General features: G+C 42.1%; 1 protein-coding gene and 1 long non-coding RNA gene across 3 annotated transcripts in view; one reads left to right on the top strand and one right to left on the bottom strand.

The window, feature by feature from the left end:
- Positions 1-8,887, bottom strand: part of LOC129684919 (uncharacterized) — a 55,200-nt gene extending 46,313 nt beyond the window's left edge. For both annotated transcript variants that reach the window (XR_008721412.1, XR_008721413.1), the window contains exon 1: positions 8,839-8,887. This is a non-coding gene — a long non-coding RNA (uncharacterized LOC129684919). The remainder of the gene's footprint in view (positions 1-8,838) is intronic.
- Positions 8,888-9,032: 145 nt separating this feature from the next.
- The window catches only part of Ahcyl1 (adenosylhomocysteinase like 1), a 32,923-nt gene continuing 16,473 nt past the window's right edge, over positions 9,033-25,482 (top strand). The window contains exon 1 of the mRNA XM_055618110.1: positions 9,033-9,424. Coding sequence (XP_055474085.1) covers positions 9,305-9,424 — 120 coding nt within the window. The 5' untranslated portion in view covers positions 9,033-9,304. The remainder of the gene's footprint in view (positions 9,425-25,482) is intronic.

Here is a 25,482-nt window from a genome sequence, read left to right as displayed (position 1 = left end):
AAAATAAAGAGTATGATCATTGGTTTCCCACCAACTGTCATGAAACTATTCCTTGCTCATTTTTTGCTACATGCTATGCCATGACAAACATTCTGATTTTGATGTTCATCTATGATCACTGACTGTTCACCTCTGACATCTTCTTGGCCCTTGAGGAATGGCAAGGTCTGTTGGGTCACCCAACCATATGGCCTAAGCCCCTGGACTAGGAAACCTGAACTGGGCCAAGGCAGAAATGACAAGATAATCTTGAGTCTGGCCCTAGCTTCCTCACAAACTTGCTTTATATCTCAGAGAAAGTTTCTTCATCTTCCTTGCCTTCCATCTTCCTGTCTGTAAAGCTCTGTAAACCAAAGGTCTTTGCCACGTGGCAGTACTCAGTCAGTCCACATCAAATCTGGACAGACACATGTCTCCCATTCAAACCAGATGTTGTTACCTGTTCCTAGACAAATCGCAAATTTGGCACTTCTATGTTTCTACCCTTGCCAACCCCTCCATCCAGCATGGGTACAGCTCTCTGCTTTTCAAATCTTACTTTAAGGTTCAGCAAAATGATCCTTTTCACAAGGCTGCCTCAGTTTCTCCTGAGGGAATCCATCTTTCTTCTTCAACAGGCATCTAATAACAGTGCTCAGTCTGGGTAGAGTTTGCAAGCTCCCTGAAGGCAGGGGCTATGCTTTATCTGTGAACCCCACTCCCAGGCTCAGCTCAAGCTTCTGAGAGTTATTATCAGCCAAATGTTTGTGAACTAAAATTGGGACCTAGGCTTAGGCTTGGATGTAGTTCCAGACTATTTCAGGCTCTGGGTTGGGTGGGACAACAAAGGGAATACTGGGAGTGGGAGATAAGACTTCTGAAGACGAATGTGGCCTGGGCTTCACTGCTTGGAACGGCCCCTACTAGCTTAGTGCTTCCTTGTCTAGCCCCTCCAGGAACAAAGAAACACTGTGTTCTCACGACTCTCTTTAAGTTGACCCTGGGGCCTTTGAGGGGCCTTACGTCACCCAACCCTTCCCTATGACCCTACAAATAACGCAGAGGCCTGAGCAGGCCTGCCGAAAATGGTTGGAAGTATTTTGGGGAAAGGCTAACGTCCAAGCTCCTGATCTCTGGCTTAAGTTAGATACTTGCTCTTAGCTCAAAATGTTGTTGACCCTTTGTCGGGACTCGGGAGTGTGGAAGTGGCATGAGCTCATGCTGGAGGACCAGGAGTTCTGTTCTCACCACTGCAGAATGGTACAAATGATGAGGGTGGGGATGAGGGAGGTTAACTCTTCTCCCAGGGAAGGGACCAGGGTTGCTCTGGTATGATGGAGCTTGCAACTGTTCAAAAGCTGCACAGGCAGAACCTCTTGTCATGATGGGGCATGAGGAGGGTTATCACCATCAGGGCAGAGAGGTATGAAGGTTAGCCTTGGAAATCCATTTTGGCATAATAAGAGTTAGGAGGGTGAAATGGTTAATGGTTTGTTGAAAAACAGGGAGAGTCCCTCCTCTAGGGGCCCAGCTGGCTGCAAAGCCAGGAGCAGAGGCTCCAAGGGTGATGCAATGGGGCCCGCCCTGCAAACCAGAGAGGGTAAGGAAGACTGACTCCCACCCAGCAGTGGCCTCCACACCAGCAGCAAAGAACCACTCTCTTCTCTGGACCCAGGAAACCAGCCACAGGGTGGGTGGGACCTTGCTGGTAAAAAAGACCCCATCTGCTTGAGCTGTGGGAAACTGCAGTTTCTGTAATCTACCCTATTCCATACAGCCTCTCAACCTTTCCAACGAAGCCAAGCTTTTCATTATCCCCACCATACATGTTCTAGAGTACAGCGTAGTTAACTGGTCTAGCCAACCATTATCTGTTTCAACCCTAGGATTACTTTCAGTCTTTGGGACAGGTGGCAGGCAGAGGGTGGAGGAGTCAAGACTGGGAGACATAGACAGCCTCTGAACCTGGCCTGCTGGCACCTCCACCCTGCTACCACTTGCCATCATCCTGGGAGAGGCTATGTTCTGGGCAGAAAACCTGAAGCTTCCAGAAAATTCACCAAGCTTCAAGGGTGGACAAGCATCTCTGAATTCTAGAGTTTAGGCTGCTGTTCCCTTCCCACCTTTGAAATTGACACAGCCTCCTGAGAAATATTTCTCAACATGAAGCACAAAGAGATAGGAGACCCTGACCTCTCTGAAAATATGGTGAGGGACACAGATATTCTGACCAAATTCTGATCTTAAGCCCCATGAGGACAGGACTGTGGCTGGTTTGTTTTCTACAGGGTCCCTAGCACATCTTCTGTCATAAGTCAAGTGTTATAAGTCGTTTACCACAGACATGTACACACACGTGCCTGCACACATGCACAAACAGAGGCACTGAAAAAAATATACAAAGAAGCACAACAAACTATCAGAGCAGATTCCACAATCACTGTTCACAATCTCTGGTTGCCTTCCCAGCCTTAATTTTAAAAGGTTGCAGCTTTAGAAAATGAAAAGAAGTCCAACAAGATCTTTGATACAGCTGTCATTTAAGAATGTTTCTAGCGGCCGTTGGACCCACAGTGGTCAGGCTCAGGACCTAGCCTAGGCAGAGAAGTGACAGTTATCCACAGCTGAGGCAGTTTCAGTCTTCTCTATCAGAAAAACACAATTTGCCTATAAACAAGTCCTCTGCAAGAGCAAAGTCCATCCATTCAGGCTGCAGGTGAGTCTTATTCTTGTTATTCTGGAAAGCGAGGTACAGACAGAATTCCAAATTCTCAACATTAGCTTCTTTAAAACTCCAGATTTTTTTTTTCTGAGACTTATATCTTACTTATGTTTGTATAAATTATTTTCTGTGCTTGCTCCAAGCACTCTTGTATTTGTCATCTGACTGGATTAAGTCACCAGAAGCACTGGATGAAGAGCAAGTTATTGTTTTGCGTGGGGAAACAGATCCAGAAAGAACTCAGATCTCTGTGACCAAGTTGGGAGCACAGTCAAGATCTGAGCCCTCATCTCCATCTACCCTGAACTCTGGTATGTACACACACGAACGCATGCACGCATGCACGCGCATGCTTGTGCTCATCCCCACCCAAACAACAGTCAGCCAGCAGTTCTTAAGTCCTCAGCACATAATCTCAAATTTCCTAAGGTGAGAAGGTACTTGATCCAATCCCTTTAGATCAACAGTGACAGTCCCTGCCACTTACGTTTTGTTCTCTTTCTCTGTGTTGCGACCCAACTTTGTCTGTTTTGCTTGAAAGCCAATCATGCCCTCCCGCTACCCCTCCTCACTTCCAAATATGAAATTCAATTGCAGTGAGTTGGAAATGACTCAAAATGCCCAATAGCAGAAAAAAGTTAAACTCTTAAGGTGAATGATGAAATACCTGAGCAACATAAACAGTGGCATATATGTAAACCATCTCTGTGCATGGTAAGATTTTTTTTGAAATACTGTAATTTGAACAGAGCAGAACACACTATGGCAGGCTCCTACCAAACACATGTGTACAAATGAGCATATGCAGATTACTAAGAAGCAGATGAACTAAGATGGATGAAAGATTTTCTCTTTCTAGGTTTTCCCTATAATGTTCAAATAATGACTAGTAATAACAATTTCCTAATGTGTACAGCAAATGTGATTATCATAATAAGCAGAGAGGGAGCTGTGAAGGAGGAAGAATTCTAGCTAGAGTTGCTGAAATGAAAGAAGCAGAGTCTGGGAAACAGGGTGCTCAGAGAGCACAATGGGAAGCAAGAAGCAGGATTCTTCTATGGCCCTGCCCCTGGTGATCTGGAGTGCTGTTCCAAGGGGACCCAGCTCTCTCTCGCTCTCTCTCTCTCTCTCTCTTTCTCACACACACACACACACACACACACACACACACACACACACACACACACCATGTCAATGATGCCTCTCAGAGCTGTGCAACACAGCTTTCTTCCAGGTCAGAAAGAGGATAAGGGCAGGAAGGGTTTCTAGTATCACTACAATTATGGGACACTTAAAGTAAGGCCTGGCTGACAAGAGGCAAAAGGCCTAAAGAACAAGTATAGTCTTTCTTGGGTAGCTAGCAGTACAGCTAGGTAGGCAGCTGGCCAGGCTGGCTGGGAATACAGAGACAAAAACTGGGCTTCCCTAAGACTCAGGGACACTGCCTTCCACAAACACATTAAACCCATATCTCATTAGTCTCTCCATGAAGACCTGCTCTTCTTCCTTTGTTCTTCATATTCGTGATTATGAGCACTACCCACCCACAGTGCAACAGGCCCTATCGGATCTGTCTCCAGCTTCAGCCTTTCCTCTGTGCAATTGTAAGCACACTAAAATAGTGACATTTCCCATGCCATGCCAAGCTGTCTCCATTGCTCTGCCTTTCTTAAGGCTTCAGCCTGAATTCAGCCTTATCCAACTGTTTCCTGTCAGGACAGCACATGTAGCATCCCTGTCTGTGATGCCCCTTCTGTTCATCCTGAGCCCCACACCTGTACCCACCTACAAGCCAGTGTTATTAGTCTCTTAAATGGCATCTAGCACTGTTCTAGTACATCTTCAGCATTCAATAGTGGTGGAACTTAACCCTAGCTAACCCTACATTCTGAGAACTGTATCACTGGGCAGTTTCAACACTGTGTGACACCCTACATTATACCTTCGAGGGTTATAGGTCATATAGGCTGATATAATTTATATAGTATGCCCACTGCATCTGGATATACAGTATGTTACTGTTGCTGAATACTGCAGGTGGCTGTAGTACAATGGTAAATACTTAAAAACTTTTTGATAAACATATCAAAAAGGTATGTTTATATCAGTACCACATGAACATTTGAGGAATGTGTAGTACTAAAACACTACAATAGCTGCTTTGTTCACAGGATTATAGGACCACTTCGACACCATTGTAATCTTTGTTTTCAGTTTTTGTCTTGGTTTGCTTTCTATTGTTGTGATAAAGAATATGATCAAAATGCAACTTGCAGAGGAAAGGATTCCAGCTTACACGTCCTGATCACAGTCTATTATAAAAACAACTCAAGGCAGGAACCTAGAGGTAGGAACCGAAGCAGAGGCTATGGAGGAGTGCTGCTTACTGGCTTACTCCCCATTACCTGCTCAGCTAGCATTTTTACACCACTTAATTATGAGACTGTATCTGTTCGGCTAGGCCCTCCCACATAAACCAACAGTCAAGAAGATGCCCCACAGATTTGGTCTACAGACCATCTGACAGAGGCATTTGCTCAATTGAGGCTCATGTCCCAGATCACTCCAGCCTGTGTCAGGTTGACAAAGATGTAACCAGGAGAGTCTGGGTGGTGGTGTTGTCTTTGCTGAGAGTGTCTCACAACATATCCCAGGCTAGACTCAAACTCACACTGTAGCTCAGACTGGTCTTGAACTCTCGGTGATCCTCCTGCCTCAGCCTTCTGACTACCTGGACTACAGGTGTGTGCTACCACATGGCTCCATAATGAACCCATGAAACCACTGTTGTATATTATCCGTCATTGGCTGAATCATCACGCACGGTATGACCATATTTTATAAAAGAATAAAATTAACTTGTAGGTAGACTTAGTCTATTTGATTAACCATAACAAGCCCATGTGAGACAATGCACATTATACTTTTAGTAAGTATTATACTTTTAGTAAGATTATACTTTTAGTAAGATGATCTTCTACATCACCTTTATCTTCCAGCCACCCCTTTTTAGGGCAGGGTCCTCTCTGAGCTCCAGACCTATTGAAAACTCTCTACCACCACATACAACAAGTAGTATTATCCTTAGACCCCTCTTCTCAAACACTGACCCAGGGATGGTTCTCTAGTCTTGGTGCTCTGTGCTGTTCTGAGGAATTAGCTTGCTGGTAGAGGTAGCGCCAGGTGAGGGAGCAGGCACGGACAAGCCATCTGTTCGCCTCGAGAAGCGGCAGTCTCCGGCTGAACTTGGGATTGAGCATGAGGCAGGCAGCATGCAGTGGTTCTCACAGATGTCGTGTTGGCATACTCCCTTGCTAGGTAAGCACTTTGATCTCCAGCCTACACCTGGGAGTATGGCAGCCACCACTACTTTCCACAGTGGCTGGTTTTCAGGGATGCCCAGACCTTGGGCTGGATTGAATCTCAGAGACCTACTTCCTCTCCAGCATCACAGGGATGCCCTTTCCATCTTTAGACTAAGCATCCTTACCCATCTCTCCTGAGGCCAAATTAGCAGCCTCCCTTCTAGTCAGGCACTCGGGAAAGTGGAATTGCTTGCTGGTCTCTATCTTGACCCATGCCACTCAATAAAGCTCTTTTCCCTCTAGGTCTGGTCTTGCCTTCTAGCACCAGGACTAGTTCTGTGGACCTGGAAGGAGGTCCTCTATACCCTGACCCTGGAAGAATGTAAGAGAGGTATCCAGGAAGCTAACCACCTGGAGGCTAAAATGCACAGAGAAAAACAAAGCACATGTACAATAAAAGTTAAAAAAAATCAAATCCAAAATATAGATACACCAGTGCTTGTTTATGACTTGTCTCTGCTGAGCGCAGTGGTGCATGCCTTTAATCCCAGCACAGAGGCAGGCAGATCACTGTGAGTTTGAGGCCAGCCAGGTCTACAAAGCAACTCCAGGACAGCCAAGGCTACACAGAGAAACCCTGTGTCAAAATAATAATAATAATAATAATAATAATAATAATAATAATAATAATGTCTCAAGACATAATTTTTTATCCAAGGGACTTTGAGTTTCTTAGCTGATTTCTAAAGACTGCTGAATCCATGGGCACTGATAGCAGTTTGGACAAACTCAAAAAGATGAATGCTCCTGAGTGGGCCAGGTGTTGTTCCCAGGCCTTAGCTAGAAGAAGAAAGGGGCCTTCCTGGCCCTGTATGGATAAGCCTAGTGTTCTGGTTTTATCTTTTGGCCCCATGGCCATAGGATTCCCCAAGAGAGAAGTCTGAATGCTCAGAAGACTGGGTACATTAGAGAACCCTAACATTTTAAGATATATCCATTCTTTCAGGCACTTCAGCACTCTTCAGATTATCTACATGACTATTTCCTGAGTAGTTAAGATCCAGGCCTCTCACAGGAAGAACTCAGTGCTTCCATAAATAACTATTTCACACTTTCCCCAACCTTGAACATAAACCGTTATAGGGGGAGAGATGTTGTCCTTTACAACCTTCCTTTTTTTTTTTTCTTGAAGGAGTTGATTCTTAAAAATCTGGTAAGGCCAGGAATTGTGGCACAGGATAAGTGTTCAAGGCCAAGCCAGGCGAGGTGGCACACACTTCTAATACCAACACTCAGGGCAACAGAGGCAGAAGGATCTCTGTGAGTTCCAGGCTACATGATCTACAAGGGAGTTCAGGACAACCAAGGCTACACAGAGAAATCCTGTGTCTTTAAAAAAAAGAGTTCAAGTCCAGCCTGGGCTACACAGTGAACTCCAATCACAAACAAACAAACAAACAAACAAATAAATAAACATACCACAACACAGTGGTAAATAGAAAAGAATGGACTTGGAAAGGAATTTAGGGGAAAGGTCCTCTAGAAGACTTACTCTCAGCACAGTAGAGAAAAATCTGGCTTCTCAGAGTCCACCAAAGAGAGAAGGGTGAAGCAAAGGGGTGAAAAAGGACTCAGAGGAGGAAACGAGATGTGTAGTGTACCAGAGAGCTTTGTGGGACATTGTGGCCATTGAGAAATCCCAAGGTGGTGAGATGGGTGAAATAATTTTTCGGAACATTTCAGAAATGTGATTGAAGACTGTTTGCTATGTGATGTAACCTCTCCCCTGTGACCCACAAACCTTCATTAAAAGTTCTGCTACATGTTATAGCCTCATTTTTGTGGTTTAAGAGTGGGAGTTGGAAAGAGAAAGGGGCTGATGTGACTGCAAGAGCTAAAGAAACAGTCATAAAAGTGGAATAGTGAATAAAATTTCAGATGAGGCAGCAAACTAGAGCCAAGGATGACCATGAAAACCTAAGTCCCCCTCAGCAATTCACAGAAATCCTGGGGACAACATTGTACTTTCCACAGGACATAGGAATTGGAGCCAATGTCATTTGAATGACCTTCAAAGGACAAGATACCTCAGCTGACACCAGCTTACAAACAGGCTTTCCCTCTCCAAATGGACGAGTTATTGGGAAATACATAACCGTGCGGCGTGCACCTCTGCCATCCAGGGCCTTATCCGGGAGCCGTACACAGTAGAATCCAGAAACTGTGAACGCCCTGCATGGCCACTGTGAGTGGAGCTGGCACGGACAGACTAATAATGCCTAGAGAAAGCATGGAGCAGCAGAGCCAGTATGGCCGGGTTTTTTGTTTTGTTTTGTTTTGTTTTGTTTTGTTTTGTTTTCTCAATCTGCCTGGTTGTCTGCCCTCTGAACCATCAACTCTATCTTAATGACCTCTTCACATCAGCACTGCAGCTTGAAGGTCTTGTAAACAGACAAGGCCAAGGAGGAGATGGGGACGGAGGTCACAAAGGGTTGTGTAAAAACCAGAGTGCTCTGAGCTTGTTCTGCCCCCTATGAAGTCAAAAAGCAAACACTGTCCCTTGGAAATGGGCTTCTGGTCCAAAGGGTCCAGGGTGTGGACCGTGAGTGAGTAGGTTGTCTCCAACACTGAATTTTCCCAGGGAGGGCCGCAAAGTGTGTCCTGTGGGACTCTGGCTTTTGCTCTCAAGCACTGCTTCTGATAACCCCATCCTATGGTCTTCTGGGGAATTAATAGTCCAAAGACCCTCAGTCCTGTGGCATCTTTATTGGAACCACACACGGCTCAACAGGGCTGATGGCACCACCTGGCGGCGCACATGGTACAACTTACCCTTAGAAGCTCATCACCGGGGAGCAGGAAAGGGAGCAGGAGAGAGAGGAGGAGGGCGGGTTCTTGCGGCCAGGCCCAGCGCGGAGACGTCACCAGAATGCGCCATTTCTCCCCACCTCTTTCCCCACCTTCCTTGGGGCTGCCAGTACTTGACGTGGCGTCTCCGCCCTCGACCCTTACTTTGCGTGCGTGCTTGCGTGTGGCGGAGGTGGCTGCGCGGGCAGGTCGTAGTTGCGTGCTTGCTGCTTCTGCTTCTTCTGTGACCGCCGTCCCTGTCCGGCAGTGTTGGGTGGCCGAGCCGACGAGGCGCGCGGGTTCCAGCCCTTCGGAAGGCCAGGCAGCTGGGCGCGGGGCCTGGCGGGAAGGCGGGCGAGCGCGTGGCCGAGGGCGCCGCGCGGACGGGCGGGCGCCCGGGAGGGAAAGAGGCGGGGGCGGCGGGTTAGCCGCTGGCCGGGCCGGCCGGGGGATGTCGATGCCTGACGCGATGCCGCTGCCCGGTGTCGGGGAGGAGCTGAAACAGGCCAAGGAGATCGAGGACGCTGAGAAGTACTCCTTCATGGCCACGGTCACCAAGGCTCCGAAGAAGGTGCGGGGCTCTGGGTGGCGGCAGGGGCCCCTCGCGGAAGGGGCGCGAGCAAGTCCCGGGCCCGGGCTCGGGTAGTTCGGGACTTCGGGCTAAGGTTTGGGGTGCTCAGGGACCACTGACACGATGTAGGTGGGTGGCTGTGAGCGGCCATGAGCCTATCTGGTGCCAGAGAGGCCGATCTGACCTCGGTTTTCTTTGTCCCTCGGCCGGAGTCCTCCTGGATCTTTCCGAAGCCCGAGAGGACCAGGCCTTAAATTTGCGGCTGAGTTTTCCTGGATGGAGAGGGCTTTGAAGACGAGAGTGGGAGGGGGTGAACGACTCAGCTGCCCCATGTGACCTGTCCAGGGGATGAGGGTGTGCAGGAAATTTCCCCTCAGGTGAGTGGGGGAAGTCAGGCAGCGCCTTTCAACGCATCTCTTGGGGAGAATTGGCCGTTTAACCAACAACTGCGTGATAGCTTAGAGGCAAGAGGAAAGACTATGAACGGGCTCTTTTATGCAGCTGAAGGTTCCGAAAGCAGCAAGAGATTGAAAGGTGAAATGATTTCACCTTCCAGGCTTCCACTTGCTTGGAAGTTGTGCAAGAAAGGAAAATGTAGAGGTTGGTTGACAGTAGAACACTGCCATGGGTGCAGGTTGGTTCCAGTCATGTGGATAGATCACTTAGACATCCCTCCAGAAAGAAGCTTGGGTGGGTTGGAGAGGTGGGTGGTAAGACATGATTGCTCATTTTTTACTGCACTTACTCAGGCAGAACAAGTTCAGCCTATTGTGCTGTGGGTTGAGCTCAAAGGACATCCTTCTATTGATCTTGGAAAAGGTGATCTTTGGAGGGCTGAGTCTAACCAGCTCCCTCAGTGGGGAGATTGGGATCCCCAGTGCTTTCCGTCAGACATTCTCTGACTTTCCACTTGACTGCTACCCAATTAGCATTGCACCAAAAAAAAAAAAAAAAAAACGTTTGCAAAGTGGTGCTCTTTCTGAAGCCAATGAGAAGGGGCACAAACATTTACTGTTTGTATAAAGTAATTGCAAAGCTAATCCTGTATACGGTATTTGTTGGCCTCAGAGATGGTATAAATTCAACAGAGCAAGATTTGCAGGAATAGTTAATCCCCAAGGTTCCTGCATCTGAGCTAGTTAAGCTGCTCTTAGTGCCTGAGAGGCTTGTATGTATGTATGTATGTATGTATTTTCCTCCAGGAAACTAATTATTTGACAGGTCTAGAAAAGTCATCACTGTTTGCTTTAGTTTTCTCACAAAATTGAGATTGTTACCATTAATGCTTTTAAAGGTTATGGAAGATCCCTTGATCCTGAGGGATCCAGTTGGCCTCATTTTTAGTGCTCTCATTCCCCTGATTGCTTGTTGGAGAAGTGACCTTTTGCAGTCTGCACTATTTGGAAACGAAGTTAGAGTTCTCACAAGCAAAATGCTTAATCTTAGTACCTCAGATGAGTTAAAGGGAAGAATGGGAAACCCTGGTGGCCTAATTCCCCTGACTCTGTCTCTTAATCTTAGTACCTCAGGTGAATTCAGAGGAAGAACAGAAAACCTCAGTAGCCTAATTCCCCCGACTCCATCTCTTGCCATAAGCCCACCTTCTTTTAAGTACTTGAGACTGTTGGTCATTTTAGTTGTGCTTTTCCTTATTTCAGTGTAACTATATTCTTTCAAATAAATAGTGATAAGTCAACATTGGTATTAAACATTGTAACTCCTAGAAGCAAGGACTCTTGTCTATGGAGCTTAGCCCTGTACCTTGCATATAGTACTAAGTTGTTAACTGCCAATCTGGCTAACTAGTTTAACTGAGATACTGAATGCCAAGGACAGTAACTACCCCTTTTCTTTTCCTCTTCCTGAGAGGAATATCACAAATGAATATTATTGTGAGGCCAAGTGCTAATGACTTTGGAGATTCACATTCCATTAGCTAAAATAAGCAAGTGTTTGCTGGGAATGTGGGAAGCCCTTGCTGTAAGTTTCCTTTTGCTGGTGTTTGTATCCCCATGTTATTAATCTTACTCTCTGAGCTTTATTGTGTGCCATTTATGTTGTACTTGTATTAAAGTGCATTATGATGACTAGTTACCCTTCCCTTAATGATGATAAAAGTCATGTATTTAGTTAATGGACCAGTTAAGGACTAGTCAAGGTCATTCAATTCTAGGTAGAGCTTGGTTTTGGTCGTTTTATTCCTTCTCAGAATTTCAGCTGGACTAGACATTATGAGTTAGGGCACTTTTGTACCTCTTTCGTGTGTTGATAACGTGACAAAGTACGGGAAAGGTAAGGGTGGAGGAGAGCTTGGTACTGAATACTGTGAAAAAGGCCTCTTTCAAATGGCATAGTTTTTCAGCCATGAGGATCCCAGCTTGACATTAAACCAGGTAATCTTTGAATCAGTTCCATTCTGAGGCCCCTCTGGAATTGTGGACATTACTGGGGCCAAAGGATATAAGTGACTTCAGTGCTTCTCAGTCAGGTCATTTAAACATCTGACATCCAGAAGAATATGAAAAGAATCATAGTCTTGTCCCTTAATACACATGAGAAATAATGGAAGACTTTCTTTTCCTGACCCAGAATTATAAAGGCAAATTTCGTGGGACCACAATGATTGTTAGGGTATAACTCACATGATAAAACTTATTCATAGCTTATAGTGGTTTCAGGTGCTATGGTCAGGAAAGCTTGAAGTGAGGAGTCCTTGAGTTGTAAATATGTGTACATTGTATCACTGCTGAAGGAAAATCCTGTTTAATGTTACTCAAATGAATCCGCTACATTGTTGCAGTACAGACAGTAACTGTCTTTGTATCTTCAGAAATTGACATTGTGTCAGATTATTGTTTTTCCATAGAATAAACCCCAATCTCCAGTTAATAAATTGAAATGTCCTCTGATGGACATGTTTCTCTACATACCTCTCAGAATATTACCCTTTCTCTGAATTTCTGACATTGGAAGAGGAAGGACACAGGATTCTGCTGAATGGCATATTAAACCTAGGTTCTATGTAGTCTTTCTACCACTTAATTGCCATTTAATTAAGTTGTTAGTGTTATCTTCATGTAGAAGAGAAGTTTATTTTGAATTTTCAAAATGCAAACCCTCATCTACGGTTCTAGAAGAGGTGACAGAGTATGTGTAAAGGGCAGAGAATCGGAACTGTTCTCAGTTCGACCTGTCTGAGGACATGCCTTTGGTAGTTGTGCATTAGAGACTGCATAATGGCTCTTAATCTTTTGAGCCTTAATCTCTGAAGAATTTCATAAAATCATAATTTCTGTCCTTAGGAAAGTTCAGAGGAACACAAAAATGCATATTTACTTCTAGAGGTTTTAATAGGACTGTCTGGATCTCATCCATAGATCCCTGACTTAAAATCCTGCTTTAAATAGGCTTCTAAGCATACTATCTTTTTTTTTTTCTTCACAGATGTAGAATCTGTTTTTAAAAACATGTTTCTAGCTTGCACTTTGTTCTTGTGGTTTGGAATAAAGCTGGGGCTGGTGATATTGTCACCCTCCTCTTTGGGACTCCTTATGGCCTTGAGAGTATAACTTTAGAAACTTTTACATGCAGAAACCAGTATTTCAGCAACTTTGAATGCATATGATCTCAGCCTTTCTGTTCTTTATAGGAAACTGTACTTTTCAAACTATTTTTAATACTGAGGTGATGAAATATGAATCTTATCATTTGATTTCTCTAGGTAGAGCTTTTTGAAGTTAAGGACCATGTTGCATATATAATGTCTTATATATAGTGTCTGACACATGATACTGTCTTTGAATGTTTATTAAATCAAATACTATTAAAGTGGTTGTCCCCAGGAGAAAGTAAGTTGGATTCATATGGTGATTGCCTTTTTTTTTTTCCTTCTGGCCAGAGCTATTTTTACTAACTTATACCTACCTTATGAATGGATAAGGCAGTGACTAGGGACTACAGGGGAGAGCTTAATGAGAATTTCCACTCATATCTTTCTAATGCTGAAAATGGAAGGGAAGCGAAGAGAAAGAGAATATACAATACATAGCCTCCTCATTTATTAGCTTAGTAGCATGGAAACATAAGGCGGTGGACTTCCACGTAATGATGGATGCAGCTCTCACCATTGGAGCAAACATTTTAAGTCTTAACACTAGGAACCCTCTGCTCAAAGTTGAAACTGGTGTCCTGGACTTACAAGGAAACAGGGACTTTGGCCTAGGGAGTCACAAGGTTGAGGAATAGTGAAGAGTTGAACGCTGGATTTGGAATGTATGTTAGGGGTCTGAAAGTATTAACAGCCTTGTTGGCAATATGAACAAATTTCTCAGCTTTCTTACTCTATAACACTGGCAGTCCATTCTGCTGAACCAAAAGCTGAACTTGACACCCAAAAGTCTGATGCACACTTGTCTTTGAAACACACCTTCTTCAGAATTGCAGTCTTTTGGAAATGGGCCAGTGTTGTCTCAACCATGAGCTCTGTTTCTAGTTGGCAGTAAATTTTGTGATGTTTACGTAAAGTGTGTGACTTTGGCAAAATTTGGGGGAAAGGGAGACTTTCAAAATTCCCTGTTTAGAAAGATGAACTAAGTGCTTCGTAGAGATCACAGATAATGTGCAATTGCTCTGGTAACAGATTCAGTTTCCTGTAAGTGTCCAGGTGGTTCCAGCTTCTAATTCAGTACTTGAGTTTTTAGTGCCAGCATCAGTACCAGACTTCTTAGCAAGCAAGACAGGAAGATTCCCAGTGTTGGCTTATTATGAAGAGAGTGACCCAGCTGGCTTGTTATGCTGGACTTGATGAATTGTGAATCTTAATTACACTGATCAATACAGTGGCCTTGGTAACAGCCTTGTGGCTGCTGTAGAATCTGTTTGCTTCGGGGTTGTAACAGAAAGAGACTATGTTGGTCAGGGACATCTTGTTCTCACTGTAATAAGCTGTAGACTAAGTCCGAGGAAAAACAAATCCTGAAGAGACTGACCTCGCTACACCCTTTCCCCAGTATTTCCCAGGAGGTGATTTCTGTTCTTATTTGCCAGTTGGAAGTAAATCAGGGTTGACAAAGACTTGGGTCCTAGTGTAAGTGGGGGAAAGGGTGCTTCTAGGTTATAGAGGGTGCATGGAAAGCACCTGTGTGGACGAGTCCCCTGTATGCTAGGTTATAATTGGGAATGGATGGTTGATGAAATTAATCTGACCCTTGCATTCAAGAATTAGAACTTTTCCTCTTTGGGGAATATGGGACGCATAATTATATACATTGTTTTCTGATTCTATAGTGAAGGGATTAGCTGAGTGCTGGGCATGATTAGAATAAGAGCATATTGAAGTTTTTGCTAAATTTGAACTAAACCATATTTAAAAATTAATAAACAAAAACCAGTCTGTCTTGTTTAGATAAACTGTCATGTTCTTCTAATCCCTTATGGATCCATCAGATGCATTGCCTGTACTGACAAGTATAGTTGGTATTAAAAGTAGCTTCTCTGCATCCTTTTCTTTATTGTAATTCAAAACAAAGCATATTTAACCTATTTGTTTACTGCATTACTTGAGTTTGCTTTGTCAAGAGCCTGGCAAACTCAGTGTTTTTGTGTTTGCTTTTTAGGTCCTACTTAGATTGTTAAATCAGTACCTTTCATGGGGTGGTAGGAACATGGAAGATACCAGTTACAAGGGGAGTTTTTTTTTTAATAATAAATATCTACGTTCTAAATTATACACACTTAGTCACAGTAGCAAAGGACCTGAAATAGAGCATCTGGTGGAGAATGGGATTGCATTTTGAATGACCAAGCTATGGAAAATTATTTTGAAATTGAATATTGGTATGGGAGTGTAGCTACTATCTGTCTCCCAAGGAAGAAATCTTGTGCCCCATGTGAGCGATCAAAAAAATAACTTACTACCATTTTCCTCATATATTCAGAGTAAGTCTGCAGGAATCATAGAGCCTAGCAAAGTCAAGTTTGAGTAACTCCTATCAGCAGGCTCTGTGCTAGACACAGCTACAGATATGCACTATAGACTTTGGATTCCCATGAGATTAATTAGGTTATTTAAATCTGCTATAGGCTCCCTTATCCATTGGAGTTGAGGCACTCTTAGAGCTGTGTACATATCCCAGGCATGAAAAAAAAATGCAATAAATAAAACAATCTGTGTAGAAGGAAGTTTGTTAACCTGAAGCCTGTCAGTGGACCTAGGCTAAGTAAGCACCTGGAATGATTGCTTATCTATAATTAAGGATGTGTTAGGGTCAAAGAAAGCTCTGAGCTGTGTTCTTTGGACTTTATCTGCTAAACTGTCGTCAAAACAGGAAGGCAATTTGCAAAAGAGTGCTGAAGGTGATCTATAGAAAAACAGGGAACACTGGACCTTTCTAAACCGGTACCATTTCCTTAGTCTAAATTTTTTTTGAAATGCTAAGAATAATTCTAAACACTTTGTACATACCCTTACCTCTAGTTTCTGGATAGTCAAGTCAGATTATGAGAATTTTAATCTGTTTATATTATGAATTCCTAGACTAAAAATAGTACCATTTTAAAGATTTTAAGAAACATTTTGGTAAAATTCTGACTTGAAAAGAAAAGCCCAGAAAGGTATAGTTGACTGCTGAGGAGCTGTAGCGATAACTAAGGAACAAAGATCAGAAGCATGTGCTGGGAAGGAAAAGACAAAATTTAGGAAGATAGTTGATTAAGCTGATGGACTATGTTACCAGGACTCTGGTGTTTGACCTGAAAGAATGGCCAGACCTGCCACAGGCTAAGTGCTGCAGGAGCAAGGGTGGAACTCCTCCAGGGCACTGAGAAAGAACTCAGGATGTCCAGTTGAGACTGGAGGTTATTTTGCATTTTCTTCCCTGAAAGCTGACCTTAGGCTCAACCACAGCCCAAAATGTTCTTTACTTGAAGGTGAGTCTTACCAGATTGTTTTTTAAGGTCTTTGAAAACTTTTCATGCCCAGACTGCCAGATTAGGGGTATTACAAGGGTGTTGTAAGCTAGCTTTGTACATAGACTCAGGTTCCATTAACAGAGCCTCATCCCTCCCTAGAGAAGTCAGGGGGCTCTACTTGGTTTCAGTTCTAACTGCTTTCCTCTGGGAAAACAGGAAGCCTGCTGTTAACATAAGGATATTTCATGGTTTGCTTAGTGATGCATTAAAGCTGAGGGGGTGTAATCATACACTGGTTATCTTTACTTACTGGCTGGAGTGGTGGCTCAGCAGTTAAAAGCTTCCAGTTTCTGCTGTTCCAGAGGACTGGAGTTCCATTCCCAGTGCCTTAAGTCAGGCAGCTCACAACTCTAGCTCCAAGAGCTCCAAGGCCCACATCTGTTCATACACACAAAAATAAAAATAAATGTTTTTAAATGACCAAAAGAACTTTAAACTTCACTTCCTGAGACTTTTAAAATCTATTTTACAGTTCTATTTAGCCTATAAAGGTATGTAGTTAAACCTAATACTCCAGTTTTTTATTTTTCTTCATTAATTTTTTCTGCTTCTTAAAGATAAAATGGGCAAAATTACATGTACTCAAGGGGTATAATATAATATTGCGATATTTGTACTCATTGTCAAGATATTACTGTGATCAAGCCTGTTAACATAACCGTTTCCTTGGTTACCTTATGTAAAAATTTCTGGTACACTGCTAGTCATACTGTTGTTGAAACAGTACAGCCTAGCAGCTCTCTAGAAAGTACGCCTCTAGAGCACTGGTTCTCAATCTGTGGGCCGAAGACCCTCTTACAGGGTCTCCTGGACTATCCTGCACATCAGATATTTACATCAAGATTCACACCAGTAGCAAAATTACAGTTATGAAATGGCAATGAAAATAATTCTATGGTTGAGGGTCAGCACAACATCAGGAACAGTATTAAAGGGTTGCTGCGTTAGGAAGGTTGAGAATAGACCTAAATGAATTCCATCTATTCAGTTTAGGACATCAGCATTGTGCCCTTTAACCGACATCTCCCGTTCTCTCAACCTGATACCTTACTGCCTTTCTCCCGGTGAGTGTGACTTTCCAGATTCTATGTAAGAGATTTAGATAACATGCCTAACACAGTGATGAAACTAAAGATTATTAATTGCATGACACTTAAAAGCAAATGATCTCAACAAATGTAATAGCCTTATAATAACTTTTTAGATGTGTTTCTGTAGCATTATGATAGTAAGAAGTAAGAATTCATTGGTGATGGGTTTTTTATTTTAACTGTAATCAAAGTAAATAAAACTTAAAAAAAAGATTTATTTATTTATGTATTTTATTTATATGAGTGCTCTGTCTTTGTGCACATCTGAAGGGAACCAGATCCCATAACAGATGGTTGTGAGCCACCATGTTTTTTCCTGGTAACTGAACTGAGGATCTCTTTAAGACAGGGTCATCACGTAACTCTGGCTGGAACTTGCTATGTAGTCCACAGTGTCCTAGGACTCACCGAGACCCGCCTGCCTCTGCTTTCCCAGGCTGGGTTGCAGGTGAGTGCCACCACGCCGACAGTGTGGCTTTTTGTGTCGTGAAGTTTTAACTTTCCTAGAACTTTGAGATATATTTTATTGTTGAAAGTGGTTTGTACAGTGTGCTTTTTGAGTGGCTTACTGCAATTGTAAAGGAATCTTTTTAATTTCAGGGACTGTTCTCTGTACTAAGTGTTAGTATTTAAAAGAAAAGTTCCCCTATCATTTAAAAGCATTTTTAAATGCATTTAAAAATACACATCTGGTGCATTTTTTTAAAGTATGGTACCTCCTCCAGAAAATACTCAAGTGAGTTTCTTAGGTGAACCCTCTTCCCATACACATACAAATCAGTAGTCAGTTTTAACCATACCAAATTTGAATCCTCCCTGTACTAATATAGGGGGTTGAAATATAAACAGGAAATTATTTAGTTGGATTGCCCATACGTTATTCTTTACTCTGTAACAAGGAAGGAAAACTCATAGCAGAGCTTTTTGCTTCCATGGGGTTTAAATTTAAACCCTGCTGTTCCGCACAGTAGCATCTCAACAAGAGGGCATTAGCAACTTAGAACTTCGTGTGTGTGTGTGTGTGTGTGTGTGTGTGTGTGTGTGTGTGTACACATACATAAGCATATATACATACATGTAATTTTTTGTCCCTGTCCTTTGACTTATTTCAGAATGTAGTTTCTGAAAGAATTGTTTGCCTTTCCCAGAGCTCACAATTGTTCTAGTATTATTTTCAGCCTTCGTGCAACCACAGGCTTGAGTAGACTAGTTCCTCAAAGAGCAACTGTCTGCTTTCCCCACTCAGCTTCAAAAGAAGGAAATGCTGCTGAGCTTGCAGCTTGTTTGGGATTTTTGTTTTTAGTTTTTGCTTTTTTAAGTGTCACATAAAGTTACCCTAAACAAGTCACTTAACCCCAATTGCTACCCGTTGTGTCTTCTCATCTGTGAGCATGCAGCCCTCAGACGATGTGAGTCTTCGAAAAGAACAAATCCTTTTGTAGAGGTAAACAAACCACCAATTTGAGATTTAGGATCTTATTACCTTTAGTTTTATTTCTTTGTACATATATATGGGTGGGTGTGCATGTAGTGGTCAGAGGACAACTTGCAAGAGTTGGTTCTTTTCACCATGTTTGTCCCAGGATTGAACTCTCCTCCGTCAGACTTGTTGGCAGTCACCATTACCCACTGAGCCATTCACTAGCAGGATTTTATTGTTTAACATACTAGTACATGCTGATTTTAAACTTCTTTTCTCATCAACTTTAAGTAAAAATTCTAATCTAGTGTTCCTATGTATTAAGGCTTGTTTTTATATCAGGAGTTTTTTTTTTTTTTAATTGAAAATTGTTAGATTACCCTGACAGTGTTACATATTGAGATAATAGCCCTTCTTAAACAAAATTTAATTTTGATTTTGGTTTGCTATACAGTATTAGCAAGAGAACTTGATCATCATGCTTCTGTGCACTTTTGGTTAGAAAACAAGTACAGGAAAACCCAAGCTTGCATATATTGAAGGTAGACTGGGTGGCAAAGTGTCCATTGTTGCTCCTGGAGTGCTGTTTTTAAATAACTCCAAAAAAGCCATAACAGTGCTTTTCAGCTTTCTCGCTTCTTACAAACCACATGCAGTAGTAGTTTCATACTAAGATTTGTATGTAAACTTAAACTACGAAAACTAAAATCAGCTGAAACTGATCAGTAGGGGGGTCTCAATTTATTCTTTAAACCTGAAAACATGTAACCCAACTACAAGATGGATTTTGAAAGGTTCCATTGGCTCCTTTAGAAACGATTGCTGTTATTACATAGTTATTAGTTAACATGGGGTCCTAGGAGTCAGGTTTATTTTATTATATTTTGACAGCTTCATTCTCGAGCCTGTGAGCTTTGATAGGAAGCAACTAACGGGGCAACTTTAAAAAAAAAAAAAAGTGACGTAAGTCCTGTCTTGTTAGACCAGGGTTCAAAACACCAGTTGTTGACTTGACTGCCACGTATTGGTAGTTGCTTGTGGTTCTGCCGCGCATACACTACTTGGCAAAGACTTTCTATTTCTTTCATCTCCGGTTAGACAGTCTAGCCTTCCCAAATGCCGAGCTGACTCACAGCACTTACTCACTCAACAAATGCATGAATTTAAAATGTAAATGGCTTTTAAACCTCACATCAGCTATACTTCAGGCCAAGGAAAAATTTGTTTTTAAATATATATCTTCCTCTTGTTAGGTTAGGACTCATTACTCACTTGTACCAGAGAACCAAGTGGGCATCGTTTTAGATCTGTCCACTATTTGTTCTCTTCGTGTTAAATTTTCTTCCCATAAACATTTGTTTGAAGTGTGTAGATAGGCCTGTTTGTAAGCAGTTGACAGACAGATCTTAGAAAAAGACCATCTCCACATAGTTTGCAGGAGGATTTACCAGTTTAGCTTACAGGTATCACTTAGGATAGAGATTAGCATAGAGAGGAAGGTGAATTAGTAAGCTGTCTTGTTCTTTCCCAGGCTAGCTTGAAACTTGTGATTCTCCTGCCTCAGCTGGGATCACAGGTATGTGCTGCCATAACTGTCCTCTGACCTGATTTTTAATACACGCTCTGAATCTAAACAAAGTCTCTTCCGAAGAGGGGCAGAATGCACAGAATATTTTGGACATTTGCCACTGCCATCAGCTTCTTATTCTTATGTTTTGTAATGCCGTTGAGGTTTGTGTCTTTAATCTTCGATAAACTCTAAAGAATTTTGAAATTTTTATCTTTATAACTTTTTTTGCTTCAGTATGTGAAAGTATACATGCACATTACAGGTGTGTGTATGTATATACCACATGAAAAATTGAAAGACTGTAGATCAAGAGTATATAGATGTTTATTATACTGTTCTTGTTTTTTTCTGTGTTAAAAATGATAAAAAAATTTTTGGGGAAATAAAAGACACAGCAGTAGTGCTGGGAGAAGAAAGTGAACAGAGATTTTTAACATGTTACTAAAGTAAAGAATACTTTGTAAGGAACCAGAATTCTTCAGTCACTTGTGCTAGTTTTCTCTTAAAATCTAGAGTTGAGTGTGAGGAGAGGATAATCTATAGGCTAGCATGGTATGAGGGTAAGGTATTTAGGCAGTAGCAGGCTAAGTGACATAGAAACTTGGTCTGGATGTGTTTTACGTTATGTTGTAAATTGTGTTTTTCAGAAGATTAGGAAGGCCGCCCCTGTAGGTGCTTAACACCTTCAAAACACACAAAATAAAAAAAGCCACCAACTTGTTGATTTTACCTCTAGCTGGCAATTCCTTGGTTGATAGCAGCTCTTAGGGAAATAGTAGAGACCACTGAAGAGTTGCCTATTGAAGAGGTAAAAAACCACTGATGGCAAAACCACTTGGGTTTTGGAAATTTTTCAAGTGTTCTCTCTTACGGCTTCAGTGACTCAGCTGTGTGAGCCTGATAGTACCTCAGCTTTCCTCACATTAACCTTTCTTGACAGAGTATCAATCACACTGAGACTCATTTTGAAAGGAGTATTTTGTCTAACCATGGAATTGGATTCTAGCAGTGTGTGTTACTGGTGGCTGTTGAGACACAGAAGGGTAGAGCAGGAGGAAGGGTGTGTGTGTTGTGATTAGTCAGCTGGCCTACCCACTCCCTCGTAGGAACAGTCTCCCCATCTGGGGAGACTGAGAACTTAAGAAACTTGAGACAGAAGGAAGACAGGGAACAGCCAAAACCTACTGAGTCTCTGAAAACTGGTTTCTGTACCAGGAAATGAAAGAAGAGGCTGAAAGTACCTACTTTGGCTCTGTAGCTCAAAGATGATCTTATTTTTATCCACATTCTCTGGTGGATATGTCTGAGGGCTGGGTACTGGGATGGGGGGAAGACCCTTCTTTAGAAAACTATTTTTATCTAATTGAGATGAAAGATACTAGACTTGGGTATTTCTTATTTCATGATATTGATGTTTATTATTTATTAGATACATCTAAAATGGGAATCAGACTGATATCTGCTAAGAATCAGGAAAAGGTGCTGCATCTGTTTGGGCTGACTGTTACGACCTCTTTCCTCTGACAAGGGAGTGGTGGGGGTAGAATTGTAACAGAGAGAAGTAGTTGGAATATGTGTGGGAAGGAATTATAAGAGATGTAGGGACCTTAAAAGGTGTTTTAATATCCATCTTAGTAATTGACCTTGTTAAAATTTTCCAGTTAAGAGCACTGGCTGTTCTTCCAAAGGTCCTGAGTTCAATTCCCAGCAACCACATGGTGGCTAATAGCCATCTATCATGAGATCTAGTATCCTCTTCTGGCTTGCAGGCAGAATACGATCTAAGTAATAAATCTTAAAAAATATTTTTCCAATTTCTGATAGTCTTTTTGGCTCTGTTGTTACCTAAAAAATGGTACCCATAATTTCTAAACAGCAAAATTCTGTGCACGATATGCCAGAAACAGCAATGGGGTGGAATATTTGTGTTTAAATGGCTTGGAAAACCAAAGGAAGAATTCTGACCCCTCAAAGAATCTCAGTGTTAAGACGGGTCCTTCCATGCACACCTAAGGTATGCTTTCCTAATAATTTGTTTTCCTGTACTTGCTGTTTACCTTTGAGCCAGCTCTTCACCTTTAGGAGTACACCTTCCAGAGGAAATTAAAAGCTGTTAGATAGGTATGTGAAATAACAAGGTAAATAAGATACCTGGTTTTAAAGATAAAACAAATAAGCTTCAGTCTTTGTGTATATCACAGTAGCCAGCATATTTATTCCTAGAGTAGTGAAAGTTCATGGCAAAGCTATCTGTTACCATTGCACAGGAAGTCAGAGCGCATGTGCAGATTAGAGGGCTTTATTTCTTGCATAGATCGTTCCTAGGGTGACATGGATACTTAGTACCAAGCAAATGTGTTGACCAAAAGAATATAATGCACTATGTATATTGTCCTGAGCATTGTCCCGTAACCATGGAGTTACAGTAGGGTTCTGATAGCTTTTTATTTCCTCTAATTCAAGAGAGAAAAGAAAATTTTGAAGAAGGCATGGGAAGGAGGGAGGATAGCTGAGCTATTTACTTATAAGTGTGTAGGCTATTCATTTTCAGAAGTAAACTCAACTTCTGATGGTAAAAGGTATTAAAATCAATTAAATAATTACAATTATCTTTCTTTTGAGGTTTATAACTTGTTTTGAGTTGTCTGTGTCCCCCTTGTCTTGGTAAGTTCTGTACCATTCTTGTAGCTCGCTCTGTCACTACACCCTCTTCTAAGGGGAATGTGTAAAGTACCCAAATTATTAGGTCAAGCTTTTCCTAAATAAACCTCAGAAGTCAGTCAGCCATCATAAGTAGTGCTTTAAAATAGCACACTATCCTGGCCTGATAGGTAATAATCGGGTTAAGACTTGGGAAGTAGACGTCTGTGTTTGGGTGTGCTATTTGGAGAGTGGGTTGATCTGGCTGTTCTTAGATGTGCTGTTAGTCCAAGAGTCTTCTGGCTGCTTTTCCTTCTTCCCTTCCCCATACTTAACACCTTATGCTAAAGCACACCAGTGAAAACCTAATGGTTAGAAGAAGTCATGATAAGTCAATACAAATCACATTCTTTCAATTGTCTTTAAACTATATTTCATCCAAATTACCACATTTTTTCCACTTAAATATGCTGAGTTTAACCCAAAGCTGCTATTAGATCTGGTTTCACTAGGAACTGTGGCAACCAGAACTTTTTTCTGGCAGCAGTATTCTAATTTACAGCGTAAAGGTGAACAAACATAAGAGGATTCTTTCCACCAAGGGAGAAACAGCTGCAAGCTGGAAAGAACCTGTAGAGTTAGACTCTGGAGGAAACTGGCAAGGCTACAGCATTCTGTAGCAGCTGCTGTGAGACCAGTTTCTGCAGCTTGTAGTTCAGGGTAGCAGAGAGAACAAGGTTAGCATGCATAACCTTGCTACATGCATCTGCATAGTGCTGGGCCACCTTATAGACACTATCCGCTATGCCATGGCTTGAGTTGACACTGCCTGCTTTAATGTGGACCATTATTTGAGAGATGGGATGTTTAGGGGCACTGAACATAGTAATAAGCTGCTTGCTACAGCCTAATATTTTTAGATAGGAAAGATTTTGCTAAGCTTTATGCTGCTGATAAGCTTTATTAGTACAAGGAGAGATTATGCATATTAATCTTAGGTTGGTGAAGAAATATTTCTAGCATGCTACAACTACTTCTATATTTTTTATCTAAAAATCGGCAAATGTTAATGAAGTTTCCTCCCCCCACCTCACCACCATGTAGGTGGTATCTGGAAACATGCCCAGAACCTTTTGAAGGAAAAGAAAAAAAAAAAAAAAAAAAAAAAAAAGATGAACAGGAGAGGGAATCTAACAGCCAAGAGAAGGGAACACTTCCGAACAGGCTGCTCATGCCAGCAGCAGGGAGTCTGGTGGACGAAGTGCTGCCTCTGGAAGCTGTTAAGAGCCACTGATGGGCTCTTAACTCTGCTTTTTCAATGCCAAAGTAACTGCATATTAGGTTGAAATTCATTACTTTGGTCATCTCTCCTTGACTTGCGTTGTGCTGACTGTAGAGGTCATGTGAACATGTAATTGGAAATCCTATTTAGAAGGCAAATACTGACTTGTGCCCATCTCAGGGAGTTGAGGATTTAGTTTTTTGTTTTTCTTTCTGAAAAGCAGTTGTGTGTTTGACATTTAAGGTACATTTAATAAAGTAAAAAATGTCTTGGGCTACATGAAGATACTTGTTAATCGTATTCTAAAATGGTATATGTGGCTCAGCTTGGTTTGATACTACATGAGAAAGGAGTTTTAAAGGTTCACTCATTCTGCAGATGTTTACCAAATGCCTTTCTGCATGTATGAGGTCATGGCTTACTGTCTGGATATCTAGCTCTCCTGTATGCCTTCAGTATCTGTTTTTGTTTTTAGATTTTATTTATTATGTACACAATGTCCTGTTTGCATGTACACCTGCACGCCAGAAGAGGGCACCAGATCTCATTATAGATGGCTGTGATTCACCATGTGGTTGCTGGGAATTGAACTCAGGACCTCTAGAAGAGCATCCAGTGTTCTTAATTTCTGAGTCATCTCTCCAGTCCCCAGTATCTGTTTTTAGACTTAATGAAACAGGCTGTGGACTTTTCTCCCTTCCTTTTGTCACAGTTTCCTAAAGAAAAAACTTCCCCAGTTAGACATTGAACCAGATGAGTTCTAAACACCCAGGTTTCTGTCTCTGGTCTGCTATTTGATTCTGTCTTTTACGTTCATTCTTAGTTGGAACCGTGCTAGATAGAAAGTTCAAAACACAAACTAGTGTCCTCTTGTTTGCTACGCTATGACTGTAGAGTCCTAGCAGTTCTGGTTTTTGTTTGCTTATACTAATTGCCTGTGCCAAAACTACAGACGAAAGCTTGATTCCTACACTACAGTGTGGAGCTACCCCAGCACACGATGGATGTGTCCGAAGAAGATTGTGCAACTGTAACTAATGTAGAGTTTACTCTTCTAGTGTATTTGAGTGGTTTGTCTGTCTGCAT

The sequence above is a fragment of the Psammomys obesus genome, unplaced genomic scaffold (genome assembly GCF_907164565.1).
Source record: "Psammomys obesus unplaced genomic scaffold, mPsaObe1.curated_primary_1811, whole genome shotgun sequence".
Lineage (NCBI taxonomy): Eukaryota > Metazoa > Chordata > Mammalia > Rodentia > Muridae > Psammomys > Psammomys obesus.
This window is presented reverse-complemented; position numbering and strand designations above follow the sequence as displayed.